At 37.2% G+C, this 18,597-nt stretch overlaps 1 protein-coding gene across 5 annotated transcripts in view; it reads left to right on the forward strand.

The window, feature by feature from the left end:
• Nucleotides 1-15,160, forward strand: part of UMAD1 (UBAP1-MVB12-associated (UMA) domain containing 1) — a 78,328-nt gene extending 63,168 nt beyond the window's left edge. For all 5 annotated transcript variants that reach the window (XM_071735318.1, XM_071735322.1, XM_071735321.1 and 2 more), the window contains exon 4: nucleotides 12,306-15,160. In XM_071735318.1, coding sequence (XP_071591419.1) covers nucleotides 12,306-12,563 — 258 coding nt within the window. In that variant the 3' untranslated portion in view covers nucleotides 12,564-15,160. The remainder of the gene's footprint in view (nucleotides 1-12,305) is intronic.
• The last annotated feature ends 3,437 nt before the right edge of the window (nucleotides 15,161-18,597 follow it).

Here is an 18,597-nt window from a genome sequence, read left to right on the forward strand (position 1 = left end):
CCAGGCAGCTGAAGAAAATCAGCTGTTCCATATTGCAGCTGTTACTGGGCAGTAGCATATTTACTTCATAAAGCTTGATTTTATTGTAATGTTCATATTGTCCCCTGTTTGCTAATTGACAAAAATATTTAAGAGGTTTCTTCATAGTAGGAAGATCTCCAGAATAGATGGACAGTGAACATCTGTCTGCACTCACCAGTTAGACAACTTCAGGGGGAGAGAGAAGGGTGTATGTACATAATAAGTGAAAATATATTAGGTGCAGGTACATAAACAGGTAAAATTTTAAAATCTTATAGGTTTTTTTTCAATTCTAAAATCAATAGTTAGGCTTGATACCTGTGTAACATGATACATAGCTGGGATTATTTCAGGTGTTTAGTATCCAGAAACTTATTGTCTTTTTTCTTAAAGGGAAGCATTATATTTTTAGATAGGAATGGGAGTGGGAATTGAGAGGTGTGAATTAATGTGGTTGTCACCAAACTTGCTCTCTGAACTTAGAAAACAATACATTTTCAAAAATTTTCAAAAATTCAGTGATCTCTTACAAAGCACTTTTCTGTAGCACTTTGCAAGTGTGAAATACTCTTTAAACCCTTTAACTTCAGTTGAGATTTCATTACAAGAACTGAGGAAGCCTTCTAGTCCTTTGAGATGGGACTTGAATGCTCTGTCTGGCCAGCTAATACACTTAAACACAACGAGTGGACTGAAGCATCCCCCCCCTCCATCAGCTCTGCCTGTGGAATCCAGAGTCAGTGCTGTGCTCAGGCTGCAGGATTGATGAGATTTGAGCAACAGGAAACAAAATCACCTTCTGCAGGGAAAGAAGGACACAGAAGCATAGCAGATTTTCAATGTTTAGCACCTATAAATAGTGTTGTAGGTACTCAAGTGTAGGAAGTTCAGAAAGCAGTAAAAGTGGCCTGATTGGCAGCCTGGTCATTTTGAGAGCTAGACTTGAATAAAGGAACGTAGACCCCAAACAGTGACCAAGGCACACGTATCCAGAAGCACAGTTTTCATAATTCCCTATTTACTTTGTGCAGAGCCTCTGTATTCTTGACTTAATTGTGTGCTTATTCAGCTAATTATGTTCAGTTATTTAGTTCAATATGGTTATTTGTTGCAGGAGATGCTCAAATTGGGTGCCCAGATATTCTGAGCAAATTTTTTAGCCTTTCTCTAATTTTGGGATCTTCTGCCTAGCTGAATCCCCAGATAAAACTACTGGGTATCCTGTATCTCTTGCCCAAACACATGGAGTTGGACTAAAAGCCAGTAATGCTGGTTCACTTCACTGCTGTCAACAAATTGATTGGGCAGCCATCCTGCCTCTGGGAGCAACCCTTCTGGGCTTTTCAATAAAATATTAAAATTGATCTAAAATGCAATGTAGATCATACATCTCTTGTGAGACTGAGTGCTAATACAGCCTGATGGTGCAGTGATATTTACAATGTGATGCATTAGTGTAAAATTGTGGCTGAAAGACTGGTGTAGGGCAGCTTATAATAATGATCCCAAACACCAAGTAAAGAAAACAATGTCTTTGGGTTAATTTCATTGACACTTTTAGGGAAAAGCAAACAAACAAATAAACAACCCCCAAACGAAACCCACAGATAGCAGTGGGCAGTCCATTGTAATGGGAAGGAAACACAGCATGAAAGCTGTCCCATTTCAGTTCAAAGTGCTAATATTGATAAGACAGGAATACGTTTTTCTGTCCTTTGCATCATTGTGGTTTGATCCTTTCACCATAATGTGCTGCTGCAGTCATTTCTGCCTTGGCCTTAAAAAAAATCCCCAAAACTTTGCTACTCTCCAGCTGTGTCAGACTTGTGAAAGTCTGTGCACTGGGTAGCACAAAATCAAATTTTGTTCTAAAGCACTTCTTAAAAATCCAACTATAAAATGGAAATTATTAGTTTGCAAACTTCTTAGCTTCCACACTATTGCAAATGTTAAGATTACTTTTCCAGTGTTGTAATGCAATTAGTAGACCTGCTTGATTAAAAAAAAAAATCTAGCTTAAAACCTAAAATGTGCCCTTCTTCCTTTTTGTTAGGGTCCAATTGCTGTCCTTCCATAGAGACCCAGGAAGTTGAAAGAGGCCACTTTGAACAAGATGACCCATATTTGTTTCTTTTTGTTTAATTGATTAATTATTTGGTCCTTTACTGCTTTAAGTCATCGTGTTGTTATTCCTGCATCTCAAAAGCCTAAGCAGTAGATGCTGAGGTCAACTCAGTCTGTAGACTGAGAAATTTGAAATTCATAAATAGGACATATTGCTTTTCTTGCCCAGGTGACTGGTTTTTAAGCAGCATGATAAAAACCTCAGAACAAAACAGTTATAATTCATGCATCTGCCTAAGAATCCATTTATGTTCTTCAAGACTGAGGAGAAAAGACCATTAGGAAGATCCAGGGGTTTTGATTCCTAACAAAACTCCTGAAACACCTCTGAGAACATTGCATGCAGGCATCACTGGAGGAAACTTCACCTGGGTTCCCACTATTAATTCTTTTCCATTCACTCTGCTTAAATAGCTTTTTTTCTGAAAACTAAATCCAATATTATTTTGGTTTCCTTTCCCCTTATTTTAGATGGAAATTGTTATCCCTCTTTTTTCTCTCACTGATGGTAATGTTTTGGGAGGCATTTCATGGATGTTGCTGACTGCATTAATTACTCAAGGAGTGATTTCCTTTTATTCTCCAAACAGTGACTTCTGATTTATGCCACTCTTCCCAGTTGTTCCAGTTAGCTGGAATTTTTTTTGTGAAATCACGTTTGCTAAAAATCTGTTACATTTAATTCTCTGAGCTCTTTTCTTGAGGCAATAGCTTCATTTCCCTCTCAAGTCCTTGGATTTTCATACACTTAGTAAAGTAAGGAGAAAATGTGGTATTTATTATCCCTCTTGCTCAAAGATTCTGCTCCACAGACCTTTTCTATCTCTGAGAAACTGTCATCTTTTTCCTGCTGTAGGAGGTTACCACCTTGAGACTTTTACAATAGCAGAGCTTGGGAATAAGAGGTAAACATAGAGGCAGAGACCTCGTTTTTCTAAGCTCCTCTTATTTTCAGGACATAAGCTTCAAAAAAATTATTCAGGCTGTTTTTTGCTTGGAGCATTCAAAAGAAACTCAAATCTTGATGCAAACTGCATCAACTAAATGTAACTGCTAAATTAAAAAGGGATTATTTAAATAGTGTTATTTCAATAAACAGTTAAAGTTTTCTAGAAAATTCATTTCATCCTATATTCTTTGGCTACACCAGAGTTATCTGAGTTTTATATTTTCACCAGGAATGACGGTAGCTGCAAAATAAATGTGAGTACTTTGTGCTTTTGGATGACGTTGAAGTTGCAGAACAAATCCATTATTGGCCTTTATCAGACTTCTCTTTTCATTTTGCAATATATTGACTTGTCTTTCACTTCTGATTTGTGGCTGCAGAATGCATTGCTGGATGTCTAAAGCTCTGTCCTTTTTCAATTGCAGTTCTTCTGGCTCACATTTTTACTTCCTATATTAATTTTTATGAACTTCTTCATCTTCCAGATTACATGCTACAGAAAAAAGGAAAAAAAAATAATCTGCCCTGGTTATTAACATTACCTGGCATTGTCAGAAGCACAACGTGCTGAATAATGTTTATGTTGCCCATTATAATGTATGAGATCTTTGTTATAAATAGTTTGCATAGAATGAACAGAGGAGTGAGATAGATAAACTGTTTCTTACTGACCCACACCTCTCTCTCTCTCTTCTAAAATAATTCTTATCACAATATTAATGATGCATGAATTAATGTCCAAAATTCACCTGTTAAAACAGTGCCTTGAACTCCAGAGTGGCACAGGGAGGCAGCAAGAAAAGGAACCCTGCTACTGAGGGGGCATAAATGCTGGTAGAGCTCTTCAGTGATCCCATTCAGAAGTGCTAAAATTGATTAGAATAGAAGGAAAGAGTAGAATTATTTTAATTATGATGGGAAATTAAGACTTAGAATTTTTAGTAGAGATTTAGAACCTGTTTCTGCTTCCTTCTTACTTCTGCTTTCTTATAGTCCTGAAGTCTTCATGTTGCATCTTACCCTGTTTATTCACAACTGTATAGTTTCTCATTATAAGTGCCCATGTTTGAAATTTTATAGTTGTCTGTCTTTAAACAATTATTAAGTGAAATAATCAGTAGGAATTGGGAATAAAGGAATAAAAGCCAGAACTGGGAATAAAAATATAATTATACAATGTTAGTAATATTAAATTCAATATAGTTGCTAAATTTATCAACAACTCCCCACCAGATATTTCCTGTGCCCAATTGTTGTTCTAGGGAACTGAGTAAAACCAGAACTTTAGTCTTGCTCTGCTTTGAGTCTGCAAAATTTTAACTAAAAAAAACCATTTTTTTTTTCCTCTAGAATGAACAAACGAGATAGTTGCTTTAGGCACCAGATATGCAGTCTTCTGTGGTACTTGAGAGTACTTTTCGTGGTGGAATTACATTCCTTAAGTGTTTCATAAATAAAACTCATTAGGAATCTCTTGTATTTGCTAGGATAATTAAACTGACATGTTTCAACTGTGGAGTATTTGGAGTATCCAGAGTTCAAATGTCAACCTCACAATTCTTCCCCTCTGCAGAGATTAACAGTCTGAGCTGTTTGAGGAGACAAGGAGCATGTACTAAATAGAGAAAGTTCATTCTGCATTTAAAATATCAAATTGTTCCTACATTAGAGAAAAAGCTGGTTCTGAATGATTACACTTTTCTAATTGCTTTAGTGCCAGTAAGGATGCACAAATGTGCATCATTATTGATACTGAAAGTGTGGTTAGCAAAGATGGCCCTTCTGTTCTTTACAGGCCAGGATACTATGGGGGGAGCTTTGCTATGGAAATGAAAAACTGTAGAATGTCAGAGTTACTTTTCACCGTTTCCTTAGAATTTTTTCTTTTTAGATTTCAGCAACATTAACCTGGCCTTGATTCTGTTCTAGTTTAAGAAACAGCTGAAAAACGTGCTTGAAAGAGGAAAATGAAAAAGAAAAATACCTAAAATGCATGTCACAAATCAGTAAAGCTATTCTTAAATGCTTGTTTTAAAATCTGGTTCTGTTTTACTCTGAGCAGCAATATTGATAAATGGAGAAAAAACATGCTGTCTACTAATCACACAGAATTTGTACAGGTAGCAGGAGCTCTTTAAGAAAGACAAATCACTGCTGTATTCCAGAGAATACAGCAAGAAGCTGAGAAACTGGAGCCCAAAGCAAGAGGGAAGGCTGAATTCCATTGACAGCCATTCTTGCTTCTAAAAGCCTCTCCCAGGGCTTGATCTAAGCCTGAAGCTTTAGCATGGAAGGCTGCCCTATTGTGACCACTGCCAACACCAATCCTAAACTGGTATTACAGTCCTGTTCACTGCATTGCTGCTAACAAAAGCAAGCAAAACCAAGCAAACAAACAGCTGTTTGTTGTTGGAAAAAAAAAAAAAAAAGCAAGCAAACAACTGGAAACCATTTGGATACTGCAACAAGATACTGCAAGGTCTGCAGCACTACTTCTTCTATCTACTTCTGTTCTCCCAAGTAGTAATATCTTTTTTTCTTGAGTCCTTGGAGGAGATGTTGCCTAAGCTTTTGAGAGAGCCTCAAAAGAGAAGCAGCTCTCAAGACTCACATGAGGTTTTCTGAACCATCTTAGTGGCATCTGTATTGTCCTTGTCTGTATTAGTTTCTCTTCCCTCCTTACAGTTCTGTAAGGATATAGATCCCATTCTTATTGGTGTGTTTGGTGTGAGGATGTTCTGTTGTTGATGTTTTGGTTTAGTTTATTTGTAATTTTAAAAATTGTCATGTGCACTTTCCCCCACTCCAGCAAGGTTTTACCACTCCTTTTCTCCTAGCTTAAATTTTTTACTATGAAATGCTAAACATTCAGAGCACCTTATGAGTAATTCTTCTTTTCATAGAATCATAGGATCGTTAGACTTGGAAGGGACCTTAAAGATCATCATGGTCCAACCCCCCTGGATGGGCAGGGACACCTCCCACCAGACCAGGATGCACAAGGACTCATCCAACCTGGCCCTGAACACTTCCAGGGATGGGGCATCAACAACCTCCCTAGGCAACCTATTCCAGTATCTTACTACCCTCATGGTGAACAATTTTTTCCTGATATATAATCTAAATCTACCCTCTTCCAGGTTAAAACCATGACCCCTTGTCCTTTCAGTACCCTCTCTGGTGAAAATCCCCACCCCAGCTTTCCTGTAGGCCTTCATGTAGGGAATGCTGCTATGAGATCTCCCTGGAACCTTCTCTTCTCCAGGATGAATATCCCCGATTCTCGCAGCCTGTTTTCATGGCAGAAATTGTCTTTTCTGTTCCTCTTTGCCATTGCTCTTCTTATTTGAAAAGGGAATAATTGTCATCAATGGAGATGCTCACTCTAGAATTCCTACAAATTTCATAAAAAGGCCCAGTGAATACCCTAAAAACATCAGCTAAAATGCAATTGGAAGAACAGTCCCTTAAGACAATTTCCATTTCTAGATATATCACACATAACTACAGAATGCTAAGTAAAATCTGAGATGATACTTATAATACATTCCTTGCTGTAATACCACAACATTGCCTGAAATAAATCAGTATTTCTGTATCACCAGTAGTGTTCTAGATCTCTGCCATAATTATGATATTGGTGAATATTTAGTAAATATTCTGGATGACTGAATGTACTGTTTGTTTCTCAAGACTCTTTGTAAGGAAAATGGATCTGTTTCTGAGAAAAAAAATTAATCAAAGTACAAATTTCTTCAAATGAATCACTTCTTCAGTAAACCTTTTTCAATATTTTGGATTATAATAGTGCTAACATTGATCTTTGATTCTCCTACAGAGCACTGTAAATCCAACTTGACACTATATTGTATACTAAGCTTTTGTTTTTCCTTATGATACTCTTGGCTGACTTTATTGTTAGCACACAGAGATGTAGCAAATTAGATGGTTTTAAAGGCAGCTGAGAAACAGTCAAAAAAAAAACCAAAACAAAACAACTTACTTTAGAGGATAATTTTATACTCTGTTAGTTTTGAAATAACACATAACACCCTTGCCATCAAAGTGCAATTAGTATCTGGTGGCCAGGTATCATTTATGATTAAATACTGTTTCTTCTATCCCTGTTCATTTAGATTGCTAACCAAGAATGAAGAAAACACCTTCCTTATTTGAATTAAATTTGATTACCATACCTTCTGTAATTTTAACTTTTTAACTTTTTTTTTTTTTTTTTTTTTTTTTTTTTTTTTTTTTTTTTTTTTGACTCACCGGTGTTTTGTGAAATGTAAATTGTTTTCTGATCTTCTATGTTTATTCAATTAATATTTCTCATAGCAGGATTGTGTGTCATAGCATTTGGCAGGGCTTTGTTTAGCTAATGCTTGGAGAATATGCTCTGAATAGATTGTATTCTGGATAAATAAGTTAGGCATTTAAGTAGAAACCAGTGTGACTAATGGGGGGTATCAAATTCTCTAGGCCTTGTAGTTCTACATATGCTTGAGGAATGCATGCACAGAAACAGAAGACATTTCATAACCTTGACTTTGATTGCATCACCCAGCTTGGTGTGAAGGTTTGCACTGTCACCAGCTTGGGGGATCTCAGCTCTGGTGGGTGGGTGGGTGATTGATGCTCTCGTTGGGAGTCTCCAGTTCTGCATCGTGTCACCACAGTCACCATAAACACCACTGGTGCTCAGGTTGGATTCATCAAGGTCTTTTCACTGATGTGGATTCTCCTGCTCATGAGTGAAATATGTCTTGGTTGTCTTAAAGGATATCTTCATTATTTGGAAGCACAAAATTGTGTCCAGCTTGGTAAGGTCTTGCACATGAGGCCAGTATCTGACATCACTGCAGGAGTGCTTGGAAAAAAATCTGCATAGCAAAGGGCAGTGGTTGTCTCTAAGGACTGTGCCAGGCAGTAAAATTACTTTTTGCAACCTGAATTGTTCAGAACAGGAGCTTTTCTCTTTGTAGATCATTACCTGATAGATTATGTGATATACATTTAACATACTATGGACTAGATAAAAGGATGGGCCTCACAATATTCAAGGAGTTAAGCTGCAAACATGACAAAATTTTCCAGCGGCCTCTCTTCAGTTAAATTTCCAGGTTAACTTTAGCCAGTGTTTTTCTGCTGTGTTTGGGCATTACTGCATTAAAGTATTGGGCAGGCTTTGTATTTTTGCATAACTTCTTGGGAAGTCAGTCCAATAACAGTAACACAAAATGTGACTTATGGAAAATGAAAAAAGTGAATGTGAATATTATAAAATAGGGGGAAATAGCCATTTTTTCTGGGAGAAACAGTAGTGGGTTATGTGTGAGTTCTTTTCTTATTGTTGCTGTAAACTGATCTTATCATAATTGACTGAAAACCTTCTCCTGAGGGACTGGGTAGAGTCTGACCCAGTGACCACCAGACTTGAGATCAGTTTATGGCATTTGTTACACTGACCTAACACTCTTCTTTGTCCCAGACTTACCTGTACTGTGTTGCTCTCAGCTTCATTTGTGACACTTCATTTGTGATACTATTATGACTATTCAAATAGTATCAGAATCTATAGACTGTTAAAAACCTCATTGATGGTATGCAGACATCAAATATGGCACGATGCTGTTTAGCAGGGAATTCTAATGGAATTCATCCATCCTCAGTGCACTCTTGTTTTGAAACAAGGGGTAGGATTTAAAAATAAGAAAAACTGGTTCATTCTCTATCATTGTGCAGAAGGGTTTTAATTGCCAGGGCTGCCCACTTGGCACTCTTCTAACAAATGTAAGGTTTCCGAGGAAGGAAAAAATCCAAGATCCTTTGTGCTCTCTCTGATTTATTTTTTCTTTTTTTTGGGGGGGGAGGGGGCGGGGCAGGAGGGAGGTTGGTTTTTGTTTGGTTTGGTTTTGGGGTTTTTTTGGTTTTGGGGTTTGTTTTTTTTTGTTCTCTTTGGAGTTAGTTTTACCATACAATAGTCTTAATTTGCATTGTAAAATGAGTTCATCCAGCTTTTGGGACAATTAAGATATAAGCAGGTGTTCATAAAAGTATAATTTGCCAAACAAAATAAACATTAGATTCTAGGGATTTCTTATTCCTCTTCTTATCATCATTTCTTATAATTTCTTATTATCATCTGGGAATAGGAATGAATAGGAATAGGAATAGGAATAGGAATAGGAATAGGAATAGGAATAGGACAGCAAGCAAGCCATCATTTTTCCCTTGAATGTGGGAATGGAGGGAGGCACAAGGGTCTTTCAAGATCTTGTTTAATTGATTCTTAGATGTAAATTATTCCTGGTTTTGATTTGGGGCTTTCTGGCTCCATTCTCCTCTTCACATTATGGGACTGATCTAATACAAGCAAATACCAGCACCTCAATAAATGCTCCACAGGATAGTTCTTTCAAGAGGGAATGTAACAAATTTGTGCAAAGTAGAAATTAAGGGAAGTTTACAAGTTTACAGCAGCTAAAAATGTAAGTATTTATTTGAAGTATGAGGGGGTGTTTCGGATAAATATCATGAACATAAGTGCTCTGTTTGGCAATGTTTTTAGCAAGGAAATATGTCTATAGCAGAAGATGTTTATGATTTTTGTTATGATGTGCACCTTGAGCCTGTTTGGCCATGAGAAGAAGGAAGAGTTCCCTATGAAGTGTTATCCATCAGCAGCTGTAAAGGCTCAGATTCCTTATAAAGTGAGAGCTGCTGATCTTCAACTTTGTGCTGATTAGAACAGACAAGTAGAAGAGGTTTTAGGGTTTTTCCTGAAGTAACAGTGCTGTTATGTGTGGTTTTTTGCTTATAGGTTGGAAAGCTGCAGTATGAGAACTATGCAAGCTATCTTCCTATTTTTTTCTGTTTGCTTTTGTATTTTCCTTGCCCTCTAGAGATACCAGAATCAGTAAGAAAAAACAAAAGAAATCTTCTTTATCAGCACTTGCCTCTGCTGTCGCATGCAGATTTCTGAAGAGCTGATAGCTACTGAGAGGAATAGAGAAGTGAGAAAAGGAAAAAGAAAAAACAAGAAGAAAAGATCTGTAAACTGTAGGTGTAGGAATTATGTAGAACTGACATGTCAGTATTACAATAGCTTAGAGAATATTGTTAGAGTAGAAGAAACCCAGTGCCATGTCCTGTCTATCTCCAGAAAGCTCTGAAGTGGCCCAGAAGAGCAGTCAAAGATGGGACTACTGGTTTAGGTATCTGTAAAAATATTTTATAACAATTAGCTAGAAGGTCTGAAAGGGGAGGGAAATCAAATAGCATTTGTACTGGGAAGTGAACCCCAGCAGCTCAGTAGGAAGGTGCTTTCCTCACTTGCATCCTTCTGAGCTCATTTTTTCCCTTTTTGTGTTGGATCATAACTAGTCAGTAGTTATATCTAGCAATCATTATTTCTAATAAAACTTCTTAACCCCAGGAAATTTTACATTATGCTGTAACATAGTAGTAATGGATCTTGGGAAGTTTATCTTAAGCTTTAGGTTTTTAGTCATCCTGAGTCTAAACAAAAGCTTCCAAATGAGGGCCCATTTCAGAGCATGCAACACCACTTCAGTCCCAGTATGTTGGGGATGTGAAAGCTTCTTCCCTAACCTAAAAAAAAATATGGACCCTGACCTGGCTTGGATTGGCATTATCTGTTTCATTGTTAAATGTTTAAAAGAAGGTTTAGTGTTTGTTTATCTGTCCTATTAGATGAAATGTTGGGTTGTGTAAGGAGTCACTAATGCTCAGGTTGTGTTTGAGTCAAAGAAGTCAAATCCAGTCCTTCTTTTGAGGAGATGGAGCCCCTGTTGCCTGGCAAAATACTTAGTGGGTTACTTACAGCCAGGCTAGAAAACAAACCCCATCCACCAGCCAAGCTGCCCTTCTGTCACACAGCCACAGCCTCAGGTCCTCTGGAACAACCATAATCTCCAGCATTCAGCTCAGCACAGATCAGATCTTGAGCAGCACAAAAATCATGGAATAATGTAGGATGAAAGGAGCCTCCATACAAATACATCCATTTAACTCTTATGATTGACTGAACCCCAAATTAGCATCTAATGCCTTCAGTGCTTTCTCTTCCCTAATCTAAGTGTAAGCTTTCCATTTTCCAGCTATGCACTGAGTATGGAAGTTGGAAGGAAGAAGTCAAAACTGCAGTCACTCTAAATCATGTCTGAAGTTCTTGGCTCTGACCTGACTTGTTAAGCACTTCTGAAAAATTAGAGAATTTTTCTGTATGTGTGCTTATACAAAATAGAAGTCCATATAAAAAACATCTTACTCACAGAAATTATATGAGAACTATCAGTTTGCATACCATTTTATTTCTATTAATAGTAAAACAAATAAGATTTTATTTTTGGAGGCAGATTAAACAGTGTTTTTTTCTTTTTCTTTTTTAAGAATTAAGAAAGTTTAAGAAAGAATAATAAAAGAAAGAATTTAGAAGTTTAGGGATATACTCTTAATAAGGTTGTATTGGTAGGCTAATATCAAAGTTTGCAAATCTCTTGGGTCCAACATCCTATCTGCTGGCATTTTCTGTAAATGGTATTGATTGTTTCTGGATGGCAGGATTTTTTTAATTTCATTGTTGGTTTTGTTTCTGGGGATTTTGCTGGGTTTTCAAAGTTTTTTTAACTGTGTTTTTCTACAAAGCACTTATTTGGCAATGAATATATTGCCATATCTAATAGACCTCACCAGCCAGCCATGCAATTCCATTTCCCATTGGAAAGCATCAGTAATACTTTGAAATAACTGAGGTAGGAGGGGTTTTAATCATCAAAGTCATGTCTTTGTTGGACAACTTCTGAAAAGGCACAAGGAGAACAAAAGAAGTTTCATCAGTTTATGAAAGGAATTATATGAAGTAATTTTCCCTGGACATAATTGCAAAAAGTCCTGCCAGCCCTATCAGTTCTAAAAATGCAAAGAAACAATACATGGATAAATGCCACTAATCATGTAGACAAATCTGTTCTGTTTAAGCCTTAACTCAAGTTAGTCTGACCCAAAGAATTATATCAGTGTGTTAAGAATTGCTATTTTAGATTTACCTGCACCAAAGTCTGAAAATTATTTATTTTTCATTTTCAAATATGAGGAGGTCATGATGTTTCTAAATACAAAGGCTTAGCTGCCTGGTATGTAATGTTCTTTTTTACTTTTTTTACTTAATTTCTGCTCTTCTCTTCAGATAAATACAGGGCACCGATCGCAGTCGACTGGGTCAAGTGCAGAGGAGGCAAATGAGAGGAGCCAAAATTTGGAGAGCAGCCCTTTCATGTCAGACCTTCTGAGTGATGTACCCTTTGCCCTAGCACCACATGTGTTAGCAGTCCAGGGCACCCACAGTGATGTTCCTGAGCGATTGCTCACCTACGACATCAATGACAATTTATCAAGATTTTGGTATGACTTTACACTTGAAAATTCAGTGCTTTGTGATCCTTAATGTTTTCTTTATTGTTACTCCGTGTGTCAAGGAGCAAGTCTTAAGGTGAAGATCAAGACTTACCTTACTCAAAGTTTTGGGGGGTCTGCCACTGATGTATCAGATGGACTGGGTCAGAAACATTATTATTATTCACAATGGTGGTGTATTTTTAGCTTTAAGTGAACTCTCACTTACTATGTAAACATTCTGTTTATCCCCAAAGAAATTAAGCAAAACTGTTTCAGCCCTAGTAGGAGACTGTTGCTATCTACTTCCAGTAGTTAAGCTGCATACACAAACATTTCATAACTTTAAGGTGAAGTTTACACATCTGTGCTGTTTCATTATTTCACTCAGATGCTAAACACATAGATCCTGTTACACATTTTTTTTAAGATCACCTCTGATTTTCTACAGATAGAAACCAGTATTAACACTAAAGCAACACTGCTTCCCATGACTGGACAGACAAGTTTCCAGCTAAACCAAGCTTTAAAACTCAGAGTTAAACGTGAATACCTAATTAATTATGAAGACTTAATAGAATTTTCTTAAGTTACCAATTTCAAGGTGAAAATTAGTTGTTTTGCTCCCTTTCCAGTAGATGGGATTTTTGTCCATCTCATTGTGTGCCTGGAGAAGTCCTCCCTGCCTGCCTGCTGGCTGCTGTTTGTTCTCATTACCACATGTGTTCCTGATTTACACACAGATCAGCTTTTCCACTTTAACCTCTTTGCCCCCTGAAGAAGGAAATCTCAGGACACCTACTTTTAATGGTCACACCCTTCTTTTTTTAATTTGTGTGCCAGAGATACAGATGGCAATGTTTAACAACAGGAAAACATTACATTGTTCCTTATCCAGCTAAATTAAATGGCTAAGTACCTAAACATGCATTCTCACAGACCACTGTGTTCCCTCCTCACAAACTTTGCCCGTGACTTTCCCGACTAAAACCAGAGCTGCTCTTGCGTGAGCAACAGCTCTTTGATGGAACTTCATGGTTTGTCATGAATAATGATCTGTGTCACACAGAAAACTACACTTGTTTTCTCTGGGGGTAGAATATTTATATTGTGTTAGGTGTTAGTGGATATTTTCATATATTTTCTATGCCCAGTGATAGCTTAAAATACGTATGTTTTCTGACTTGCATCCTCTTATAGCATTTGAGATAAATACTATAGATGATGGAGAAATTACATTGTGAATATGTCTCAGGTTGTTAAATATTCATGGTTTAGGTTTTTAAAAAATATATGTATTTAATATTTTGACAACTATGTTCATAAGTGCTTTGAACTTATTGTTTCAGGGAAAGTGTTACTCCATTAAAAAAATGCTAATAGTGAGTTATTTTCTATGTGTGAGAGTAATTGCTTGACATCACTTATATTTACTATAGCTTTGACTTTTCAGAGTTTATGGGAGCCTGAAGTTGGAAATTCAGTTTCAAAGTCATTTTAGTATCATTTAAAAATTGGGGTTCTTCTAAGGAAATATACCCCACTTTCATCTGATGTATTCTGTGTGCTGTGTTGGTGTCTTGTGATGGTTTAGGTGACATCCATGACTGAGAATAATACAGCTGTGAGCTGGGAAGTACTCAAACCTCTTGGAAGGAAGAATTAATTTTACCAAATTGTCTAGAACTGGTTTGTGTGCTGAGTTTTCCAGTTAACATGTAACTGAACCACTAAATTTAGTTTTCATGATTGTGATTGTTTTATGCTTAATCATTAAAGAATTACCCATTTTGTAAATAGCTTGTTTTCATTCAGATTGTCCATTTAAAATCTGAAGTGTTTCTGCAGCTCAGCTTGAAGCAGAACTGCAAAACCCTCTTGTAGAGCCAACAGATTCACTATACTTGTTCTTTTCTTGCTAGCTAACATGGCAAACCTTTTTTTTTATTCAGTTGTTGTTGAGAGATAGATTATTTACCTAAAATCACATCTTGTCAAAATCACACTGTCCTTTCAAAAGAAAAGAAGAGACAAAGGAGGATGAGAGGAGGCTGTATCCACTTATGATGACAAATACAGATAGAAGGTTAAACATTTGGCTGCATCCTTAACCAGATTCTGTGAAGGGTAAAATTTACACCTGGCAAGAGTACTATTAATGAACTCTGAAAATGTGTCTTCTGACTGCCCTCTCTTTAGCAAGGGCTGGAGCTGAAAGCTCTTCCTTGCTTGACATCATCAATAAAAAGTGGATTGAAGCCTAATGGTATCCAGACAACAGAAGTGAATTTCTTCCCACTGGGATAAGGAAAAAACCACCCTTAAACTGCTATAAATCGATAAAATTTATAGACATTACTATTTGCCTACTAATAACATGAAGATGGCACAAAATGTCCAGGAAAATAAAGATTTCAAAGAGTCTGTGCTCATATAAAAATGTGAATTGCTTGTGTAAGATACATTTAACATCATTTGCTAAGTGATTATTGCATAGGATATGTGTCAATATCTGTGTATCTGCCACAGTCAGCAAATACTGGGTGGTTCTGTATATCATCACTGAAACATTTGAGCACCTGTTAAGGGATTTAGTTGTTTTTTCTTTTTATGTAAAAAAAATTGAAATATAACCAATATTGATATCAATATAGGAATCCATTCTTTTTGTGTGTTCTATATGTAACAAGGAGAATTTTGATAGAACTGTTTGCTCTGTGTTATGCACGTGAATGTAAATTGTTTAACAGAACTGAAATGCCATGGTTGATGTTATTAATGTCAGAATTAAGAGAGCTTTGTCACTGCCATCATCCTAGGAGGCCTGCTTTCCTTTATTAAATGGTTTATTTAGAGTCAATTCAGTTCATGAGAGATTCTGAGTTTTGTTTGCAGCTCTCTCCCTTTTCCTTGCAGGAGATATACTCTGCTTTTGTGTGATACCTTCCTTGTGGAACTCCCTAATAAATCAAACATAACAAGACATTTCTTATTTCCTCTGGAAAAGTTGTAAATACCGGCTCTGGAAAAAAGTCTAATTTTAAACACAGAAAAAAGGGAGCAAAGCCCACATGTTTAAAGGTAAATCAAAGAATAATTGTATCCAGAGCAGCCCAACAGAATGCTGACTGGGAGCTGGTCCCTACAGACAATTCCCTGGTGACAAAAACAGCAGTGGACCCAGGCAGTGCTGTGTCCAGCAGGTCAGTCAAGGGGATGGTTACAGATCCAGTTTCTGATATTTTCCATGAAGCGTGATCCAAACCCTGATACTTCAGTACTGCAGCTGGCAAATATACACTTGTGTGGTCCCATATGAGAGGTTTTGACCCTAGATCAAATAAAGGAAGAAGGCAAAGAACATATTCACTGTGGTAATTACACAAAATCTCAAAATAGCACACAGCTTATTGGGTTTTTAACTGGAGAATATGTTCACAAAAGCACTAGAGCAGCCTCCTGGGCAGGATGAGTGGGTTGTTCTGAACAATAGCACAAAACTTGTGCTTGAGAAACTGCTCTCCTCCCCAGCACCACTCTCTCATTGTGACAAGAGCATTCATCTTGCTTTGAGTTTTCCCTGCTCAGCCTACTGAGTATGGGAAGGACCCAGAAGTGCAGTTCCTAGGGGTTAGTCCTTCCCTTCTTAGACAGCTGCAACCTTTCCACACAGGACAATTCCAGATTAAGCAGATTTCCTTCTGAAGCTGGAGAGTGTCTGTTACAGCCACACAGAAGCAGAAAATCTTCCTTAAATTCCAAAGGTAGGCTCCTGTTCAGTGCTCTAGGAAGAATGTTTAATCAGCTAAGTTGGGTTCATTCAGCCCATCTGCTCTGTTGCAGTTCACCAGCATTAAGCTTGGCATTCTGTAACAAGCTCACAAAGTTAGAAATAGTTCCATTAGGACTGATTTCTTTCTAGAAGTTTTTCAAATCCCTTGATCTCCCAGTATCCTCCATTGAGACTGTGTTCTTTTGTTAGATATTTATGTCCTTTGAGTCTCCTGGAGAAGTCTCTCTTTCTTTTCAACATCTTTCACAGAAATGAGACTGTTTTCTGAAAAGAGATCTGGGCTTCATTCTGCAAAATAGATCTGTTCCCATAGATACTTTCTTAGCCATCCTTCTCTCTGAATCACAATCATCCAAAAGAAAAAAATGTATTCATGCTTACTGGAAGGGGTGAAAAGTCACTACCTCGTTCCAAGTTAAAAGTCAGTTGGTTTGGAAGCATAGAACAAAACTAAGAATTTTGTCAATTCAGAATTTCATCCTTTTCAGATGCCAGGAGTGTAAGAGGTAAATTTGATATTCTAGGCATGGCACCTCACTGTCTGTCTAGTTCTGGAGCACAAATTTCAAGTTCTATGTACAGGTATGTGGTGTTTCTTTTTGCATTATATGCATAAGTAAGGCCTAATTCTCTTGCTCATGCTGCTGGGCTGGCTGAATGATCTAAAAATTAGTAAGATCCAAAGCACTACTTTGACCTCTGTGCATGCAGTTCCTAGTAAGAAAACGCTGTGCAGGATTTCTTTTCCTCCATGTATAAATGTATTTAAGCTTTCAATAGAAATTCCTAAAAAAAATAAGTTTTAAACTTCATTTTCTGAAACATATTAATGGAAAGCTTCTCTGCCTTTATTATGAATGGGATAGATCTTGACTAAGCTTGGCTTTTCTACATGCAGTGACTTTGAGGCCGTTAAAAATCATCAGATATCTGCCCACTATGAAATGGCAGAGTCCTTATATGTTTGTTATTTCTTTTAGTTGTATAGAAGGAAAAATCCATAATAAAATTATCTTATCTAAAGGAGGAGCAAATGCACATGTAAAACAGTGTTCATTGAGCATTATTTCTGCAGTGGCTAACACTGACTTTATTGAATATGTGGGAACTAAATGAAGTGCAGGTGGTAAGAAGATGGTGACACTATCATATTAGAGATTCAAATCAGAAGTAAATCAGTACTGGGCACCATAGTGTCTTTTTTTGTGTGGGTAGTTGTAGTGGGCAGCACAACATCCCCTAACACTAACAGCTCTGTATATTAACATAAATAATGGGAGAGTAATGATGGATCAGAGCAGATACTTTTTCAGTCTGCAGCCATCTATTGCAGCAGTCTTTCTGGACTGTTTAGCTTCAAAAAAATCTGTGAATAATCTATTGAAGTTTATGTTCTGAGGAGGTATTGGGGTAGCTAGAAAAGCTTTGCTGTATCACAGCTCCGTGGTTTGTCAGATACATCCCTTCTACAGAAGCAAAACCTTCTGAGCATTCTGCAGTGTTCATGTCATAAACTGAGAGCTGCAAAGCTTTCAGCATTGTACTGCAGGTGATGATGAGATGTTGGAGAAGCCTTTTTTTAATTCTGTGGCAAAAGAAAGTACCTAGGGGTGGAAGTGGAAATTATGATGACTGCAGAAGGATGCAGCAGCTGTAGAACAGAGAGGGCTTAGTTCTGCCAGCCAATTCAATTCACTTTTCCTTGCTGCAAAGATAAAATAAACTCTTGAGATCAAAGATCTCATTTACAAGGCTGTCCTCTTAAGTCAGTCAACACGTGCACTTCAATAACAGGACATAAAAGCAACTCCTCACAAGCAACAAAAAGAAGATGAGACTCAATTATAAACATCCCTCATACAACTGTTTGTGGGTATCATCAGCATTATGAGCAGAGGAGCCACTCATGTCCAAACGTTCCTGTAACTGTTCTGGGGGGTCAGCTGTGGGCATCCATCTAAATCTCACTGGAAAAGAAGTCTGAAGCAGATGGGCTCAGAAAACAAAGGGTCAGGTGAAGGACCCTTAAGGTGAGAGGGGAATTACTTATTTAAAGCAACTGATACATGCTAGAACTTAAAAAGACTTTAAAACTTCAGTTTGACCACTGTGTCACCCTTTTTATACAGAGATCTGCTCTTTTTCTCTTTCCGTTAAATAAATTAAGCTATGTGTGATGTTTTGGAAACTGTACAGTAATTTCCTTTTTCAGCTGTTTTTAGAAACTCCCAGTGCATCTGCTTGGCTTATTCTACTCTTAAAGACATTTTTAGATTCCTGTAACTCCGGTTTT

Source organism: Heliangelus exortis, chromosome 2 (genome assembly GCF_036169615.1).
Source record: "Heliangelus exortis chromosome 2, bHelExo1.hap1, whole genome shotgun sequence".
Classification (NCBI taxonomy): Eukaryota; Metazoa; Chordata; class Aves; order Apodiformes; family Trochilidae; genus Heliangelus; species Heliangelus exortis.